Source organism: Lepidochelys kempii, chromosome 1 (assembly GCF_965140285.1).
Source record: "Lepidochelys kempii isolate rLepKem1 chromosome 1, rLepKem1.hap1, whole genome shotgun sequence".
Lineage (NCBI taxonomy): Eukaryota > Metazoa > Chordata > Testudines > Cheloniidae > Lepidochelys > Lepidochelys kempii.
In genome coordinates, this window is record NC_136380.1 from 60,844,441 (window position 1) to 60,864,428 (window position 19,988).

General features: G+C 43.4%; 1 protein-coding gene across 3 annotated transcripts in view; it reads left to right on the forward strand.

Moving 5' to 3' along the window:
* Positions 1 to 14,352, forward strand: part of SIAH3 (siah E3 ubiquitin protein ligase family member 3) — a 78,930-nt gene extending 64,578 nt beyond the window's left edge. For 2 of the 3 annotated variants that reach the window (XR_012158995.1, XR_012158996.2), the window contains exon 2: positions 13,355 to 13,665. Coding sequence is in view for 1 of the 3 variants with exons in the window: in XM_073344664.2 (XP_073200765.1) it covers positions 13,581 to 14,174 (594 nt within the window). In the remaining 2 variants the exon portion in view is untranslated. Of the gene's footprint in view, positions 1 to 13,354 lie in introns of all 3 variants that reach the window. The other variant, XM_073344664.2, reaches the window with a different exon arrangement.
* The last annotated feature ends 5,636 nt before the right edge of the window (positions 14,353 to 19,988 follow it).

Genomic DNA, 19,988 nt, shown 5'->3' on the forward strand with positions numbered 1-19,988 from the left:
AATGCTACTCCACCACCTTTACTTTGTCTTTCCTGACCAGCACATACCCTTCAACTCCAGCCATGACTACTATTCCACCATATTTCTATTATCCCTGTAATATCTGGTTTCATTTTCAGGATCAGTAGTTCTAGTTCCTCCATTTTGTTACACAGGCTCCTTGCACTGGTGTACAGACATCTTAGTTGTTTCCAATTGGCCTCTAGGGATAGTCATTTTCTGCCAGTATCATCTCGCTGACTGTTATTGTTATTGGTCTTGGCACTATCTTTCCTTTTGTTGTCTGTTCTCCTACTGTATGTTGTTCCTGTCTCCATTGCTGTATCCTCTTTCACTGGATTTTCCTCCGGCTCAATATTGGAAACAGGCGTGGAGATTATATGAGCATCTCCTAACAGTCTTCCCCCTAATTCCTAGTTTAAAGCTCTTTTAATCAGTTGTGTCAATCTGTATCCCAGAAATCTCTTCCCCACCCCTCTCAGATGGAGTGCATCTCATGAGAACTGTCCTCTGACCACTGGGAGACATTCACGGGAAACATCCCAAATCCTCCTTATAGCACCATTACTTAAGTCCTCTGCTGACCATCATTTTTATATAAAAACCCCCCACCTTCATGATTTTTTGGAGTTGGCAATATTGCAGCCCTAAGTACATGCCCATGAACCTTCCACAGTGATCCGTGAAGGCATGCCTGATCACTGAATGGTACCCTTTTCTGTTCGTGTGGACGCATCAGTGCCTCCTTCAGGTCAGGAACCTCCGCTATTTACATCCCTTTGATCTCTGACACAATGGCCACACGGATCACATAACTCCTGCAAAACAAAATGCAAATTTTCCACAGCAGGTACTGTTTTGGCCACAGCCACAAACTGGTACCCAACTGATCTATTGCTATCTGGGGCAACCAGATTCTACAGGGATGGTCATCTCTCTTAATTTTCATTAGTTGTCTACATTTAGGGGAGCTCCTCCTCACGGTCTGGCACTGTAGAGTCAGGGCTAGCTCACCACAGAGGCACAGAATAGTCTCTTTCCATACCCTGATGTCACACAGTCACTGCAGCTCATCCCAGGTCTTGAGAAGGACTGCCTGTGGTTGTAGTGCACACCCAAAAGCCACACTTTGCCCACTGAAGAGCAATTGCCGGTACAGCACGGAGCTGTCTACTCAGGCAGTGGTAGGTGAATGAACATTGCTCTATCATGAGTCAGATGGGTGCCGACAGAAAATCCTTCATCTGCATTCCCCCTGCCTCTTCAGCTGCCTCACTAATGCTTTTCAAAAGCTCCAACAAACATCCTTCTTGCTGGGGAAGGACAGAGCTGAACATTCACTCTGGCGTCCATTTTGAGAAAAGGATGAGGAAATGGTAAAAGTCATCAGGGGACTTACATGATTGTCACTGAGGAACAATGAGAGTTTAACCTCTTCCACCACAGCTCCCCATAGCTCCCAGAAGACATGCTGAAATTTCCCAGAAGCCCCCACTTCAGCAAAGTGGGTTAGGAACTGAGGGATAGGTACCTGGAAGGCAATATGGTACAGTGCTAGCATGGACACAGAACAAAACTACTGCCAACCTGCATCAAAACCAGCATGAGTAGTGAGGACATACAGCACAGTTGGGGAATACTGCTGTGTGATCCTACTGGTTCAGTTATTAATGGTGCAAAACTCTAGAGTCGACAAGGCTTAAAACAGCAATTTCTCTCCTTATACAGTGGTGCCTCATTAGAAACATTAACACATTCCAGCAGCACAGTGTCACCATCTCATGCCTGATTACGTTGCAAACTGAGATGAGTAAAATGAGCTTGAAATTGTCCTCTCAGCACCATTTGATAGTGGTGAATATAACGCCTTCCACTACCAAACCCCTGACTAATATACAGTACTTAAGATAGTCTGCTGATGCATTCATAAATTAATAGGATTTCATGTAATTAAAATTTTAAATACATCTCTAACATGGGCTCTGGTTTTGGATTTTTTAATTTCAGCTACGGAAATTTGGCTTTTGACATCATGGGTTCCCCTCCACCCCTTTTCTTTCATCCAACAGGTTTATAAAATCTCATTAGCATACTAAAAAGAGCAGAAAAGAAATTAATTGAAGCCCAGAATTAAAAGGCTTGCTAGTTTCTTCATGTTATCTTTAGAACTTTACTCCCTACGTGGTAGGTGTAAATAACATGTGGGTGTGTAACAGTGGGTGGCAAATCGGTCAAATGGGAGCTAAGAATTAGAGAACTAGTGGAGATAGTTTTTATATAGCTGGGGAGATAGGGTGGGGCCCATATAAGCAGAGAAAACGAGGATGTCAGGAAGAACTTAGGATAAGTAGCACATTTCACAAACTATGGCACAAGTTAATAGATCCGGTCCCTTTAAGGAACATTTATACAATTTTTGATAGAAAATCATAACCTCTCTATAGAAGATGCGGAGCTCTGTCCCTTAAGCAGCCTGCATCAGCTAAGGAAAGAAGGGCTCATTTGGGACATTCCAACCCTACCCTTCTCCCCACTGCACCCGGGGGCTTCCTGGGCACCAGGCCTTGTTCCACCCTTTTGTTTAGGGTTGCCAACTTTCTGACTGCAGAAAACCGAATATCCCTGCTCTGCTCCCCTGCCCCGCCCCTTTCCTGAGGCCCCACCCTGACCCTTCTCCAAGGCCCCGCCCCCACTCACTCCATCCCCCCACCCTCCGTTGCTCACTCTCCCCCACCCTTCCTCATTTTCACCAGGCTGGGCAGGGAGTTGGGTGTGGGAGGGGGTGAGGGCTCTTGTGTGGGTCAATAAATGAGGGGTTCAGAGTATGAGAGGGGGCTCTGGGCTGGAGCAGGGTGATAGGGTGTGGAAGGGGGTACAGGCTCTGGGCTGGGGCCAGAAATGAGGGGTTCAGGGTATGGGGGGGGGGGTCCAGGCTGCAGCAGGGGGTTGAGATGTAGGAGGAGGTGAGGGCTCTTGCAGGGGGTGCAGACTCTGGTGTGGCTCTGGGGATGAGGGGTCTGGGGTGCAGGAGGGGGCTCAGGGTTGGAGGGGAAATGAGGTTCCGGCTCTGAGAGTGAGTTTGGGTATGGGAGGGGGAATGGGGTGCAGGAGGGGGTTCAGGGTGCAAACTCCAGGCAGCATTTACCTCAGGCAGGTCACAGAAGCAGCCAGCATTTCCCTCTGGCTCCTAGGTGGAGGTGCGGCCACAGGGTCTCTGCACATTGCCCCCACCCTGAACACCAGCTCCGCAGCTCTGGGCCTCCCCCACAGGATCCTAACCTGCTCCCTGTGGACCCTACCTGACTACTTCCCTATTTAAAGTCTATCTCAGGGCTTCCCCCCATCCGAGGGCCTATCCTGTTTCCTGTAGGATTTCTCTTGTAGAAAGAAACCCTATCTCCTCCTCACTGAGTTCCCTTTGGTTCCATATAAGGCCCAGGTACTTAAAGATCCTTACCTAGCTCTGCCCCCTCTGGCTAGGAGACAATCAATCAATCACAGGTGCACTAATTGTCTCTTAATCCTCTTGTCTAACAGTTGATGAGCGTAAACCCCATCGTATGCATCATATATACAGCCTAGATCAGGGGCCGGCAACCTTTCAGAATTTAAGGTTTGGCGGGCCAGTAATACATTTTAACGTTTTTAGAAGGTCTCTTTCTATAAGTCTTTAATATATAACTAAACTATTGTTGTATGTAAAGTAAATAAGGTTTTTAAAATGTTTAAGAAGCTTCATTTAAAATTAAATGAAAATGCAGAGCCCCACGGACTGGTGGCCAGGACCCGGGCAGTGTGAGCGCCACTGAAAATCAACTCGCCTGCCGCCTTTGGCATAGGTTGCCTACCCCGGCCTAGAATTACATGTTATAATATTTTTTGTGCAGGACCCCTAATTCATTCAGTGCACAAGAGGGACATGCCTTGGGGGGAAGAATCATGTGTGTGTACTGAAGAAGGCTGTTTTCTTTGTAGGATCGCTGCTTCATTTGTTGTAGAAGGTGGTGAATGAGGCAGGGGACTGCAGAAAGAGAATAAGTAATCTCATGGTTAAGTCAGTTGAATGTTGACCTGGAGGACTGGATTCTGTCCTTGCCTCTGCCACAGAGTCTATGTGATGCTGGGCAAGTTACTTGAATGCACAAGTGGGAAAAGTTTAATTTATTTTCTGAGTGCCTGACTGGAGACCTTGGAGTCAGATTTGCAGAAGTGCTGAGCGCTTACAGCTGCAACTGAAGTCAATGGGAACTGTATGTTGAACATATGAAAAATCAGGATACTTTGATCTTAACTGATCACTGTCTCAGTTCCATATCTGTAAAATGGGGAAAATATACACTCATCTCACAGGGGTGAAGGTAAATTCATGAATATTTGTGAAGCTTTCAGCTACTATAGTGATGAGCACCACAGAAAAGTCCATGAGGAAATTAATAATTCTGTCTTCAGAGCAGGTTTTGAATAGAATACAGCAAATAAGGCATAAAGCCACACAAAAAACAAGAAGAAAACAGAATTAAGTGAGCACCAACCAATCTGTGCACTGAATGATATGGGAGTCCTCTGGAAAAATGTGATCCTGTAACTGAAGGCTGTTATCTCATATTGCATATGCACAGGGAGTTCAAATAAAGGTTGCATGGGGAATGCTCAGCTGAGGAACTCCTCCCCGAATCACAGTGTGGCTTCAGGCCATCCCAAGGCACAACTGAAATGATCTTTGTGGCACAACAGATTCAGGAGAAGTTCAGAAAGCAACACCAGGAACTGTTCATGGCATTCATTGACCTAACCCAGGTCTCTGACTCTATCAATCGTGATGCCCTATGGAAAGTGCTGTGTAGTTTTGGCTGTCCACAGAAATTCATTTCCATCATCAGACTACTCCATGATGGGTTGACTGCCACCATTCTGTGCAATGGCTCAGAGACCGAACCATTCATCATTTGCACTGTTGTCAAGCAGGACTGTGTCATTGTGCCAACCTTCTCCATTTACCTTGCCATGACCCTGATTCTCATTCATGACTGCATTCTTGATGGAATCAGGATTGAGTATAGTATGGATGGTCAACTCCTCAATCTCCGACGTCTCCAAACAAAATCTAAGATCACGAGAACTGGCATCACTGATTCAGTATGCAGATGACTGCGTCATTCTCACACACACAGAGGCTGACCTGCAAAGTACCCTAAACCTTTTTGCAGATACCTATCACAGCCTGGGTCTCTCTCTCAACATCGTGAAAATCAAGGTACTCTACCAGCCCTCACCTGCATAAACTATTCTTCGTATTCCACAAATCACCATCAGTGGAGAACCCCTGCAAAATGTGGGCCATTTTCCATACCTTGATAGCCACCTCTCCCAAACAGTGAGCATTGACACAGAAATTGAAGACAGGATCCACTGTGCCAGCACATCCTTTGAAAGACTACTCAAACGAGTCTTCAATTATAGGGATCTGCGAACAGGCACCAAAATCTTGGTTTACAATGCAATTGTCATCCTCACCTTTCTCTATGGGTGAGACCTGGGTAAACTATAGACGGCATCTCAAGTGGATGGAATGGTTCCAGCAGCGCTGCTTCAGGAGGATTCTTAGGATCAGCTGGGAAGACTGATGCACTAACATTAGCATTCTCTCTGCAGTCAATATCAGCAGTATAGAAGGGCAGGTCATGAAACACCAACTCCTCTGGGCTGGCCACTGTGTATGTAGGCCTGTATGTAGGCCTGACACTTGCCTCCTGAAGCAAGTACTCTATTCTCAGTTAAGTCAGGGAAGAATGTTGGCATACTGTGGGGCCATGCGGGTACCCATAACAGTGCCGCTGACTTGAAGGTATAAATCATCCCCAAATCTGAAATAGTTGTGGGTGAGGGGACAATTTATACCTTCAAGTCAGTGGCATTGCTATGGGTACCCACATGGCCCCACAGTATGCCAACATTTTTATGGCTGATTTAGAACAACACTTCCTCAGCTCTCCTCTCCTAATGCCCCTACTCTACTTGCGCTACATTGATGACATCTTCATCATCTGGACCCATGTACATTGGCCAAACTGGACAGTCTCTACGCAAAAGAATAAGTAGACACAAATCAGACATCAAGAATTGTCACATTCAAACCAGTAGAACACTTCAATCTCCCTGGACACTCAATAACAGACTTAAAAGTCGCCATTCTTCAACAAAAAAACCTTCAAAAACAGACTTCAACGAGAAACTGCAGAACTGGAATTAATTTTCAAACTTGACACCATCAAATTAGGTCTGAATAAAGACTGGGAGTGACTGGGTCACTACAAAAAGTAATTTTGCCTCTGTTGATATTCACCCCTTCTTGTCAACTGTTGGGAATGGGCCACATCCACCCTAATTGAATTGGCCTCATTAGCACTGACCCCCTTTCCCGCCTTACCACACTTGGTAAGGCAACTCCAATCTTTTCATGTGCTGTGTATTTATACCTGCCTACTGTATTTTTCACTCCATGCATCTGATGAAGTGGGTTTTAGCCCAAAAAAGCTTATGCCCAAATAAATGTGTTAGTCTCTAAGGTGCCACAAGGACTCTTCATTGTTTTTGCTGCTACAGGCTAACACGGCTACCACTCTGAAACCTTAAAAAGGGAGGCATCAGCCCAACAAACTGGGAGGACTCAGTGCAGAACACACTGGTGCCATATCATACACCAAGCCAGAGCTCACTCTGTTTCCTTCCCTTCTTGTCCCATACCCCTATGCCAGGGATCCTCAGTTTTCTAAGGTTCCACTCCCAGTATTCCTCTTAGCATTAGGGGCTGGAGGGCCTTGAATACTAGCCCACAGAGCTCTTAGGCGCTAGTAACTTCTGACTGGTCACCTAGTGACCCCCTTGGTTGCTAGAACTAGAAGCTGAACTCTGTCCGATGACTCTGGGATCTGATTGGCAGAACTCTAGGGGGTCCCGATTGGCTCCCTGCTTGTATTTAAACTGAGTGGAGGAACAGGAATTTGTCCATGCACTGGATTTTCCCTGTTTAGAACTGCTTTCTTTACACTACCTGCTCCTGCTGCATGACTCTGATCTCCTGGTAACCTGATCCTGCCTGCCTCATGACACCTGACTCCTCATATGCCCTCTGGCCTCTTTCAGACTCTGACCTTCTGGTACTGGACCCAACCTGACGCTCAACACGCACTCTGACCACTAAGTCAGATTGTTCTCATCCCAGTCATGACACCTATTCAGTCCCAGTTTCCCCCAAATTCCAGTCCAATCCTCTCCCATGACTCCTTGTTCCATTCTACACTCCCCGCCTCCCCCCTCAAGTCAGGATCTTGTCCACTCTGCACTCAAATCAGGCAGCTTGCTCCTTAAACTGCCTGGTCTCAACTGGTGGTGGAGGGGATGGGAGCATACAAGGGACAGGCTCCCTGTTCTTAGTACTGGTGCCTAGTCTCAATCCAGCCCACAGCAGCATAGAGAAAGTCCTATTATGCCTTGGGCTGGTGCATGCTCAGTGTGATGGACTCTCTGGGGAAATTTATCTATTCAAGTCTCTTCTGAGGATATGCAAATTTGATTTTCAGATGCTTATAACTTAGTAAAACTTGGTCAGAATGTCACAGGAACAGCAAAAGGCATATCTCCAATGCAAAGGGTGCTCCCCTACCAAATTTCAAGTTCCTGCTCCAAAACAAGGAGAGGGGTGGACATTATGTTGTTCTGGTGGGCTCCACCCACCATCTCAAGATTTAAATAGGCTTATACCTTTTACCAGAGCTACATTCACTTAAAAACATTTGTGGAAAGTATATTTATTATGGAAGTTTCATAACTCTGTGACAAATATTTGTTGAAGTTTAAGAACTGTTAGAGGTCTGTCCTTTTTATATTGTAACTATTGAACCTCAATAAATATGGTTTTAATAATTAAATGGCATTTAATTAAACACTATAAGTGATTTTTTAATTCTTTGACTGCTGCTGAATGTCCCAAGTTCCATATTTGATGCAGAATGCACATTCTGAGCTCTGCTGGGATGTACCAAGAACCACCTGATGTTTCATTGATTTTAAATGGAACATCAATAGGATTCTACAGCACAGCGAATAGAGAGGAGGACAAGCAGCAAATTGGTTACATTTAATCAATTCCTTATCTGAGATACTTCATTTAAAGTGTGGCTCTCAGATTATATGAATGAACATCAAAACTCCATGAGGGAGACAATTCAGACATTGTGGACTTTAGAACTAGAATTAATTCATTAAGTGTGAAGAAATATATCAGTAATATGTGATTTGTGTCATAGATGAGGTGTGCAGGAGCTGGGGAGGGCATGGAAGTCTAATTCAAAGAGAACTCTGTCTGCCTTAACTGACAGGTAGAAATATGGGAGTGAGGGTCTACCAAGCCTGTTGTAATTCAGCACAAAAGTTCAAGCATCAGAGGAAGCAAGTCATTTGTGTCCATAAAAGGAACAGTGTCTGTTTCTCACCTGCACTATTTGTAAAATTCCATCTTATCAAGGTGCACTGGGCTGTCACTCAATCCGAATTTTCACAAAAAATAAGAAATGTAGGGCTGCAAGTGACTTTGAGAAGTCATCAAGTCCAGCTTCCTGCACTGGGGTTGGAGCAAATAAACTTACATGTCCCTGGCAGGTGTTTGCCTAACCTGTTCTTAAAAGCCTCTAGTGACAGTGATTCCACAACCTTCCTTGGTAACCTATTCCAGTACTTAACTATCCTTGTAGTTAGCAAGATCTTCCTAATATCTAACCTAAATCTGCCTTGCTGCAGATTAAGCCTATTATTTCTTGTCCTATCGTTAGTGACATGGTGAGCAATTGATCAGCGTCCTCTTTATAACAGCCCAGCCCATATTTAAACATATAAGGTCCCCCCTCAGTCTACTCTTCTCAAAACTAAACATGCTCAGGTTTTGTTTAACATTTCCTCATAGGTGAGGTTTTCTAAACAATTTATCATTTTTGTTGCTCTCCTCTAGACACTCTCCAATTTGTCCACATCTTTCTTAAAGTGCAGTGTCCCAAACTGGACACAATACTCCAGCTGAGACCTCACCAATGCTGAGGAGAGTGGGACAGTTACTTCCCATGTCTTACATACATCTCTCTTGTTAATGGGCCCCAGATTGATATTACCCTTTCTGGCAACCGCATCACATTTTGGCTCTTGTTCAGTTTGTGATCAGCTATGACTCCAGATCCTTTTCAGTGGTACTTCTGCCTGGCCAATTATTTCCCATTTTATATTTGTGTATATTGCACTTGTCTTTACTGAATTTCATCTTGTTAGTTTTGGACAAATTCTCCAATTTGTCAAAGTCATTTTGAATTCTAGTCCTGTCCTCCCAAGTGCTTGCAACCTCTCCCAGCTTGGTGTCATTTGCATATTTTTTCCACTTCATTATACAAGTTATTATTGAATAGTACCAGAGCTAGGAAAGACCCCTGTGGGACCCCACTAGATACATCCTCCCAGTCTGGCAGTGTACCATGATAACTACTCTTTGAGTACAGTCCTTCAACCAGTTGAGCACCCACCTTATAGTAATTTAATCTAGACCACATTTCTCTAGAATGTCATATGGGACTATGTCAAAAGCATTACTAAAACTTAAGAAAAATCACATCTACTGCCAAAATGGCAGTATAGAGAGAGTGCAGTCTTCTGGGAAGAGCAGGGTGTTGGGACTCCTGTGTTTTATCTTCCGCTCTGCCACTGATTTGTTGAGTGACCCTGTGCAAAGACTCCCATTGACTTTGACTTTGGATCAGGCCCATGACCGGTCTGAGCAAATAAGCAAGGATTTTGAGAGAATTAATTAATGTTTCTAAAGCACTCTGTGATCACTGGATAAAACCCAGTTATACAAGTATCCAGAGAGAGCTGACTATTAACAACAGTTGCTTGTCAGTCAGCAAATCCTTATTGGCCAGGAGAGAGTCATCCCTGTTCACTGAGCGTGATGTTCTCATTTTCCTGTCAGCTAACAGAAACGAATAACACTACAGTTCCCAGTCATTACTAAACCAGAAGCCAAATTCTTCTCTCACATACAGTAGTGTAAATCTAAAATAGTCCGATTATTTATATCTCAGTAGTGCTAACAGGCCCTAATGAAGATGGCCGCCCCATTGTTCTAGGTGCTGTATGTGCACTTGTGGTGACACTCTCTGCTTCAAAGAACTTACAGTCTATAGAGTCCAGACAGACAAATGGTGGAAGAAAGGAAAGATTATTATCCCTGTTTTACAGCTGGAGAACGGAGTCATAGAGAGATTACAGTTCAAACAGAAAATGTGTGGAAGAGCCAGTCACTGAACCTGGATCTTCTTCATCCTAACAACAAGCCCAAACTTCCTCTCTCTCGTTTTGTGATTCAGCTGAGTTTGCCATGTATTTATAAATATGCCTTTTGGCAAATGGATCAGTTAGGCATTACACTTGATTGTTTGTTTTTAAAGAGAACCACAGTCCAATAAGCCATACCTTCAAAAAACCATGACAGGAGGAAGCTGTTTGAGTGGGTCAAACATGGAAAAAAGTTCATAAGTATTCATTTGAACACTTAAACTAATTCACTATTGTTATATTCATGCCCCTTTTTGTGTGTGTTTATGGGTGCAACTCATACCTGTGCAGAAAACCAGCAAAAGGCCTATATACCACTTAAATCTCAAGGGTTTTAGGAGATATTCTAGCAAATGAGTTTTCTGGCAGGAATGTTCATTGAGACTACGGATTTTAAACAAATCTTGCAAAATATGAAGTGAATTTTGAATTAATACGTGTAAATATTCATACCAGAAACTCAAAGCCAAAGGTTGCTGTTATCCAGTCAGACAATAGAAGAAAACCACGTGACCTTCATGTAATCAACCTATCTTGAAGTTTCATACTAATCTGACCTGAAACAAGATACCAACCTGGCATTCTTCACTGAAATGATTCAACAAATCCTTTCCAATACTGAATACATATGAGAAATTCACAATTTGTTTGTGGAAACTTCACAAAGCTAGGAAGAGGTAAAATTCAGTGAATAAAATTATTCATTACAAATTATTTACCCAGCTCCTGAGCCACTAAAGAATGATTGTCATAGCATGATATTTGCAGAGACATGTCTTTTTTTTACTACGATTCAGATGGCTGAGCTACCATTATACACCATGCTAGTGTAACTTATCAAATTAGGAGAATACATTTTTAAATTCAATTACACCCTCAATGGAAATGGTTTCTCTGACTCTGGTAATCTTTGGAGAGGAATTATACACAGTTAATAAAGCTTTACATTTCAAAACCTAATTTTGAATGTTATTCCAAAGGTTAATTTAAGATCCCTCTTCCAAAAGGGAAGTTAAATAAAACTGATAGACGGTTGGAGTTTGTTGAGTGGTTGAGAGGTTTATCAGCATGTGAGTAAGAGTTCATTAGTTTTAATTAGTATAATCACTAATGTTGCATTAACAGTTTGCTGAGTGAAAGTAATTGCTCACACCCATTGTATTAGATGGGGAGATCAGAATTCATTTTATGAAGCAATTAGCATTTCAGCAATTTAAAAAAGGGCCTTTTATGATCTGCTGTCGCAATAACCTCCTTCACCAAGAGATTATTTAAATTAACTATAACTTTCATCCAAACAGGAAGAAGGAAGAAATGCAGGATAAAGTGTGAACCTGTCATCTCCGATGGTCCCTCTATGATAAGCAAGCCACTAAAGGCAGACACCTTGATTAGTTTATAATGACCTACTTTATTTTCCAGGCAATGCTGGTTATTTATCAGTCTTTAGTCCAGAATCTTGTTGGAAATTTTAAATTCTTGGATTTTAACACAACAAAGTACATAAAAAAAGAATGAAAAAAGAACACAGCATAATAATTTGGAGTAATAATTCTCCAAAGCAAGTACTAGATGGTTCAGTACATGTTTAAATGATCCATTACTCTTTGCATCAAATATCGAAGAAAGTAGATGTACAGGGTCTCAGTGAGAACCACCTATTATGCAGCAGCACATTTAACATTGCCCTCTGGCCACTGTAGCTTTAGAGGTTACATATCAAAATTCAACTGCCTGAAAAGCCTGGACTCTACAATCATGCCTTTCGAGTGAATATTGACCATTTACATAGTGGGGCAATTTACGAGTGGATACCCCCCAGGATGTCTGGGGTGACAAAGTCCAAGTGCTGTGGAAATAATAATGGAAGGAGACTTCAGTCCAGAACGTGGGACAGGGTGGGATAGTTAGGCCTCAGCAACTTGACATTCACAAGCGAACGCCAAATGACCTGATAAATTCCCAGTTCTACTAGAGACATAATCAGGAGAGGGACGGATGATAGATGTTCTGATACATACTGTTGTTTCCTACTTCAGGTGAAATGTGTTAAAATGAATAGGATTGCTGGACAAAGTGTCAAAACATTATATCAACACATTCATTTCAGCACATGGCTTGTTCTGCAGCAGCATGCTCATTGTCTCTCATTGCTTTTGCTAGTGCATGAGCACCTCCCATGGCTGAAAATGGGGGAAAGAGACTTGGGTTTCTAGTAGTAAACTGCCACTAGTGTCGAGTGAACTTTGAAGGGTTGAATATCCCCTGCATTCTTCTCCCTCTGTCACTCACAAAATCCTGTGCTGAGGAGGTGTTGGCAGGGCCCCTCAGAGCAGTGGAGCTTGGAGTTAGCTCCCCATTGAGATGTATGAGACAGTTCCCATCACTCAGAGCTATTGTTTCAGGATGCCCACAGACTGAGGCAGAGGTCACTGCATCAATTAAACTCAAAAACATAAACTGAGTGTTTCTTCACAACCATGAGGATAGAAATTTGTATTTTTTTGTAATGCAAGCTGAAATGTTGACACAATCACAGGACTCCAAGAGCTGGTGTCTCTGTGCATGGGCTATTGTGCCACTGCCTTCATCTGTCATGTGTCCACCTTTAATATACATGGATTAAAAAAGCAAGATTTAGGCACAAAGTATTTTTATTCATAAAGAAAAATACTGAGGCCACCCTACACAATAAAAATTGATTTTGGTTCACAAATGATGTGTTATACAACATGTTATTTCAGATAAAAAAAAGTTTGCCAGAGTGTCTCCTTAAAGGGTAATAAAGCCATAAATATTGCATTTCCCTGTTAGGAGCTCTAAGAGCCATAAGTGCATAAAATGCCCCATGCTCTCCTTGTTTTTTACAAAATACAGATTTGTTTCCCTTGAACTAATGCAGTTGCTTTTTAAAACACATGCATCACTTTCATTTAAGACGATTTATTGCAGTCCTGCTGGTTTATCTTTTCCCCTGCAGAACGAGACAGCTATTGGCACCTTTTGCTGTCTGTACAAGTCCACATCTTGCTCACAGTGGGTCTGTCTGATCTCAAAGGTGCTGAGTTCCTTCAGCTTCCATTGATGTCAACAGGATTTGCAGGTGCTCAGCACCTCTCAGGACCAGGACCTGTAAGTATGTTCCAAGTCAGTGCCTGGTATGGTATCCTCAGCTTTCATCTTGTTTTTTTCTCTTCTTCTTGCAGTATGTATCAAACAGGCATGCAGTCGGTCAGACCTCCACGGAGCAAGGCAGCCTTCATTCCCACCATCCCCTCGAGACAGTGCACGACCCGCAACTGATTCCTTGCATGTGCCCTCTGTTTTCTTGTCAATGGGAAGGCCATGTAGAAGTGGTGGTATCACATCTGAGACAGACGCACCGGATCAACATCCTTCATGGGGCAGAGATTGTTTTCCTGGCCACAGACATGCACCTCCCTGCACCAACAGATTGGATAATAATGCATTCTTGCCTGGGCCACCATTTTTTGCTTGTGCTCAGGAAGCAGGAGAAATACGAAGGCCATCCCCAGTTCTTTGCCACCATGATGCTGATTGGCACCCCCACACAAGCCGATAACTTCACCTACAGGCTTGAGCTCAACAGGAATCAGAGGCGCCTGAAGTGGGAAGCTACCCCGAGATCGGTACTGGAGTGCGTGGACTCTGTCATATCAGACGGCGATTGCCTTGTCCTTAACACCTCACTGGCCCAGCTCTTCTCTGATAATGGAAGCCTGGCTATAGGAATTGCAATAACTGCGAGCAAAGTTCACGCTGCTGAAGCAGAAATGTAAAGAAGAAGACACTGTGCTTCAGCAGCTTGAGAAAGCCAGAACTCATGGACTTTTTGGGGGGTCTCAGGTCTTTTGTGGTCTTTCGTACTTGTCCACAGTGGGCATTATGTAAACATCCAGTGATTAAGGCCTTTGTGTAATGTATTCGCTGTTTTGTTAATACAATTTTACGACACATTTCAACGGTGATAATCAAGTTGTTGTCTCCATCAAAATAGCCACTGAATCTCTTGAGCAGAGACTGCCAGCGTGGAAAGAACCAGCAGGGTGACTTGTAGAATCCTTGGTTTGGATACACTATACAGATACTTTTCCTTCAGTGTCTGCTTAAAATCCAAGTACGAATGAAGCTCTCTGTTCCTGGTAGTAAGGTGAAATATTTCCTATGGGACAGAGGCTCCTGCTTGGCCCATTTGTGGGTGTCACTCATTAGCAACTCCGTAGGAACTGGGGGGACTGCAATTAGTTTGCTTAAAATGGAGCAAGTTGCAGCTGTCCAAAGCTTTAAGGCACTATGCAAGAAGATGGCAATACTCCATCAGACCTCAGCAGACGGTCTGCATAGAACATTGCATCATATGACCCACCACCTCTAGGAGCCACTATCACTATTTAAAGGCAAGGGGAAATCACAGACCCAATATCAAATGGCAGATCATATTTATCCCACAGTTACTGTTTATTAACAACAATAACAGCCATTATCATTTAACATGGATAATGAGGTGGAGACTAAAGCTCACTAACAAGCTGGGCCACATTGTGCTAGGCACTATACAGACATATAATAAATGGTAGCCCTTTCCCCCAAAAGCCCATAGTCTAAGGCATGTCGACACTGCAGTTGGGAGCTTGCCCCCCAGCCTGGATAAACAGACACACGCTATGATAGCTCAAGCTAGCACACTAAAAATAGTAGTGTGGACATTGTGGCAAAGGTGGTGATGTGTGTTAGCCACCTGAGTACAGACCCAGTAGGTTGGGTGGGCTTATACTAGGGCAGCTCCACACTGCTATTTCTAGACATACCCTAGAGGACACGCTTTGGCCTCTCATTATATAGAACAGGCACAGATGATCCATTCATCCCTTAGATTACTCCGTCCATGGAAGAAGAACCCACTACCTCTAAAGAGTATTCACTCCTCACTGATCTAGAGCCTGGAAATCCTAACGCTTTAAATCAGATCCCACCACCCAGCTGACGTCATTTTGAATCAAATTAAGTTATATTCTCGTATCGCTCTTGAGAGGGACTGGCTTGCGAGGGGAAAACCAATCTGTCTCTAAAATCAAGGTATCCATAATCTATCATGAGGGTTTTCATTGTTTAACATTTATTTTCTCAAATATTCAAAGGGCATTTTTCAGAAAAGAAATCTAAAGCCCGCAAAGGTTTCCAGGATAAGTCTTGCAGCTTGATTGTGCTGTTGTATTCCTGGCCCTCAGCCTCTTAGCTTTCACTCATTAATACAGATTTTAAAGTGACAGCTGGAATATCTACCTGCAATATGACTCTTTTTTCCTCCAACTTTACATTTCCCCCTCTTCTTCTATACATCCCCCTGCTCAAAAGTGTTCATAGGACACCAAGTGAGAGTAGTGTCATGAAAATTTGTGGGTTTTTCATATGAGCTATTCTTCTGTGATAGCTTTTGATTCTGACCGATTTCTGGTATTGAATCAGCTCCAATACCCTGGATCTGAATATCCCCAAATTTAAGGTAAGTTCAGATCCAGATGTGGAGTTGAACTTTGTGTCTGACCACTGTTTATAGAAGGATAAACTAAAGGTGCAGCTTCACTTGGAAAAAAGGTGTGTTCTTAGCTTGAGTTCACTAAGATTTTACCTCATGTTAGTTAAGACAAGGTACCGTATATACTCGTTCATAAGCCAAATTTTTTTAGTAAAAAAGGGAAGCACCAGAGAAGGGGGTCGGCTTATGAACGGGTATAGAGGGAGAGGTGGGACACTGCCTCTCCCCTCAACAGAGGGGGCAAGGAGAGGCAGCACAGCCAGCAGAGCCCGAAGGGAAGAGGTGGGGCCAGAGTCTCTCCATTTCTGGCCACGCTCCTCTCCCCCCAGCCTCCGAAGCAGCTGCAGCTCCAGGGCTGGCAGGCTGTGGCCGCGCCGCCTGGCCCGCTGGACCACACTGCGGCCATGCTGCTCCGTCTGGCCCACTGGAGCAGGCTGCAGCTGCGCCGCCTAGCCTGCTGGAGCAGCTCCGGCCAGGCCAGAGACATCCTCCCCTGGCTCTCCCCAGCTAAGGTGGGAAGGGATGGGATGGGGAGAGTGTGGGGGTCCTGGGCTAGGGGTGGGGGGTCACATGGGGGGATGGGCACATAGGTTACTCCCCTGACCCCGAGCTTCTCCCCCAAAATTTCCCCACCAGTTGCTGTCCCGGCCCATCAGGGTAAGCAGCTGGCACGCCGGGACACTTTGTTTACTTAGGTTTACCTCCGTGCCTGCGGACCCTCAAGGTAAAGAAACAGTCTCGGCCCACCAGCGGCTTATCCTGATGGCCCCGGAGCCAAAGTTTGCCAACCCCTGAATTATAGGGTCGGCTTATGAATGGGTCATAAAAATTTTCCATTTTTACTTATCAATCTTGGGGGGGATCGGCTTATAAACGAACTGGCTTATGATCGAGTATATATGGTAGTTTGTAATTTTCACATGTATTAGCAGGTTGAGTGGGAGAACCTAGGGTTCACTTTGACCTACTAAGTCACATGAAAACTACAAACTGCCTTGTCATCACTAGCTGTTTACTCATGTTAATTACCCTGTGTCAGCTAACTCAAATTAAGAACACACCTTGTTTCCTAGTAAAAACAATCTCCAGGTCCAAGTGCCCCTCTACCAATGGAAAAGTCTGGATCTGAACACTGTGGCTCAGGCTCCACTCTACTCATCAGTAAAAATCGGTGGTGGAACCCTGCCTTTAATATTTTCCTGATTCTGAGGTGAATACCAGGAAGATAATACTGAGCTCCAGACATTCATTGACTCTTTACCTAGCATTTCATCCCAGCTGGTGGCACTGAAAATCAAAGAGAAGCCAAGATTTCCTCAACAGGCTCGGGCCTGCCATTCATAAGTGGACAGAAATGAAGTATGACTTCTAAAAAGGAAGTGTCAGTCTCAATAATGGGATCACAGTGCTACAGTGTAAGCTGTAGCGTAGTTCTCTGCTCTAAGTGAATTCTGGTTGGAATGTGCTGGTTATATTAATGCACTAAAATGAAAGGGATTTCAGGGCAGCTAATTTTTCCTATGCACAGTTAAATATTCAGAACTGGAAACTGCTGCACATTTTCTTACATAGCAGTAAGAAATAAATCACTGGCATATTGTGGACTTAAACCGGAGTCTCTCAGCTCCTCAGGCAAATGTTCTTTTACCGAACTTAAAAAAAAAAATACAGCTCCACTTGCTTAAAGCAGCCCAGGCCTTTGTATGCTAAGGTAAAAGCATATGAAACTGATAGTGAAATAATTTTCTACTCTGGAGATGCCAGAACGCAGGACACTAGAGGTATAGCTGCTCCCCAAATGAATCATGGTCAAGCTAAGTGGCTCCCTTCACGTGGTTTCTTTTGGAGTATCCTGCAAAATAGAAAATATTCTGCTGCTCTTGCAGGGATAGCTCAGCAACCCCTCTAAGCACCCCAATGTGAAACGCAAACGTTTTCAAATTTGTATAGTATCTCCTGACATAGAAGGCATTATAATTGATTCATTGTTCAAAATGCATGGCCAATTCTTTGCTGCCATAAAATGAAGGTGAAGTGGACTATTTCAGTGGGGAAACAATGCTACAGAATTCAGAAAATGTTGGCAAATAGAATCAGTGAAATTTGGTTTGCTTGCATCCTTGAAATGGCCTTACTGTAGGTTTTTATACCTCTCCTGTCACGGCTGAAAGGCAAGCAGGCCTTGGTTTAACAAATGAGAACCTGGATTTTTCACTCCTGGAACTAATGTTCTACTAGAACACTCAGTGCTCCTAGCATACATTCCATCCAAGGATCTCAAAGCCCTTTGGAAGCGTTGATGAATTAAGCCTTACATATCTGCAAGGTAGATAACTATTGAGGCTGAGCTAAATCAGCCTTATAAAATTATATTTCCCCAGTTGCCTAGGGTGAGAATATTTTTCTGACAGATGAGAAAAACAGCATTAGTTTTTTCCCCATTATCATCAGCCTTCATAGTGAGGGGACCATTTAGGGATTGGGGGCAAAAATTGGGGATTGGTCCTGCTTTGAGCAGGGGGTTGGACTAGATGATCTCCTGAGGTCCCTTCCAACCCTGATATGCTATGATTCGAAGGGTACATGAGTAGATTTTGGACCTAGGCTAATAAATTTTCATAAAACTCCTGTAAGGCTGGGCCATGTGAATTGCCCACAGTCAGATTAGAAAATCTGACTTCCTTTCCCTGCTCTAACCAACAGAATTCTACCTTAGGGTCTTCAGTAAGAGAACACTAGTCCTTTTAGCCCACCCCCTATCCAGAATTAAATCCACACCATATATATATATATATATATATATATATATATATATATATATATATATATATATATATATATATATATATATATATGACTGTTTATAAGTCAATTAGATCTCATCAGCCACTCATCTTGCTTTCAGAATAATGGGGAAGCCTGCTCTGGGTGGCAAGATGGAGGGTAGTTTTCTTCGTGTTGGAACATTACTTCATAACATTACATCCCCTCCAATATAAACACACACAGAGCAATAAATAAACCAACAAAACCAGGAGAGAATATGAACTAATTCAGTCTGTCTCCCTTTTGCACATTTTCCCATCAACATTTATTGTTAAAGGTTATTGTAACATTTTATAACTTTCACTGACTTGTCCTGCTTGAGAGCTTACAAGTAGGGTAAATTTTTAGGTTCACTTACTACAACAGCACCTTGCAATACAAGTCATTGAAAGCTTTGAATGTAGTGAACCTTTAGGGAGCAGATCTTTGGTGTAAGGACATGTAATTTTTATATAAATACTTTTCGGAGTAAGACTGCATTTTAATATGTGCTATCAGGGTCCCTCTAATGATATGAGTATTAAGAGGAGTGGTCTTGGCACAAATACTGAGATTCTGCATGGATATCCTTTGGATTCAATATTATTGCACTGAGGGTATGAAAGCCCTGCCCCTGTCTCGCCCTTCCTCTCTACTCCAAACATTTCTTTTAACTCTCTGAGGCAGAGGAATGGTCAGTGGATTCCTATCTAAGGTTTTTATGTGGTGTCCATTACCATATGAAATGTCTCACTATCTTTAATATATGGAGCCTCACAATACCCCTGTGAGGTAGGGAAGTATTTGCCTAAGGTCACACAGGACGTCTGTGGCAGAGCAGGAAATTAAACTCATGTCTCCCAAGTCCCAGGTTAGCATGCTAACCATTAGTCCACCCTTTGGGTCTTTGCAAAGCTTATACATTAAGAGTACAAAGTTACTGATAAGAACTTTTCTTTCTCCTTTATGGCATTGTCTCTCCAGAACCTCAGTGTAAGGGCATGTCTACACTTACCGGTAGATCGACACTGCTGCAATCGATGAAGCGAGTGTTGATTTAGTGGGTCTGGTGAAGACACACTAAATCGATGGGAGAGCACTCTCCCATCGATTTGCGTACTCCACGTCCCTGAGAAGCATAAGGGAAGTCAACAGGAGACGCTCTCCCATCGACACAGCACAGTGTAGCCACTGCGGTAAGTGGATCTAACTACATCAACTTCAATTATGTTATTCATGTAACTGAAGATGC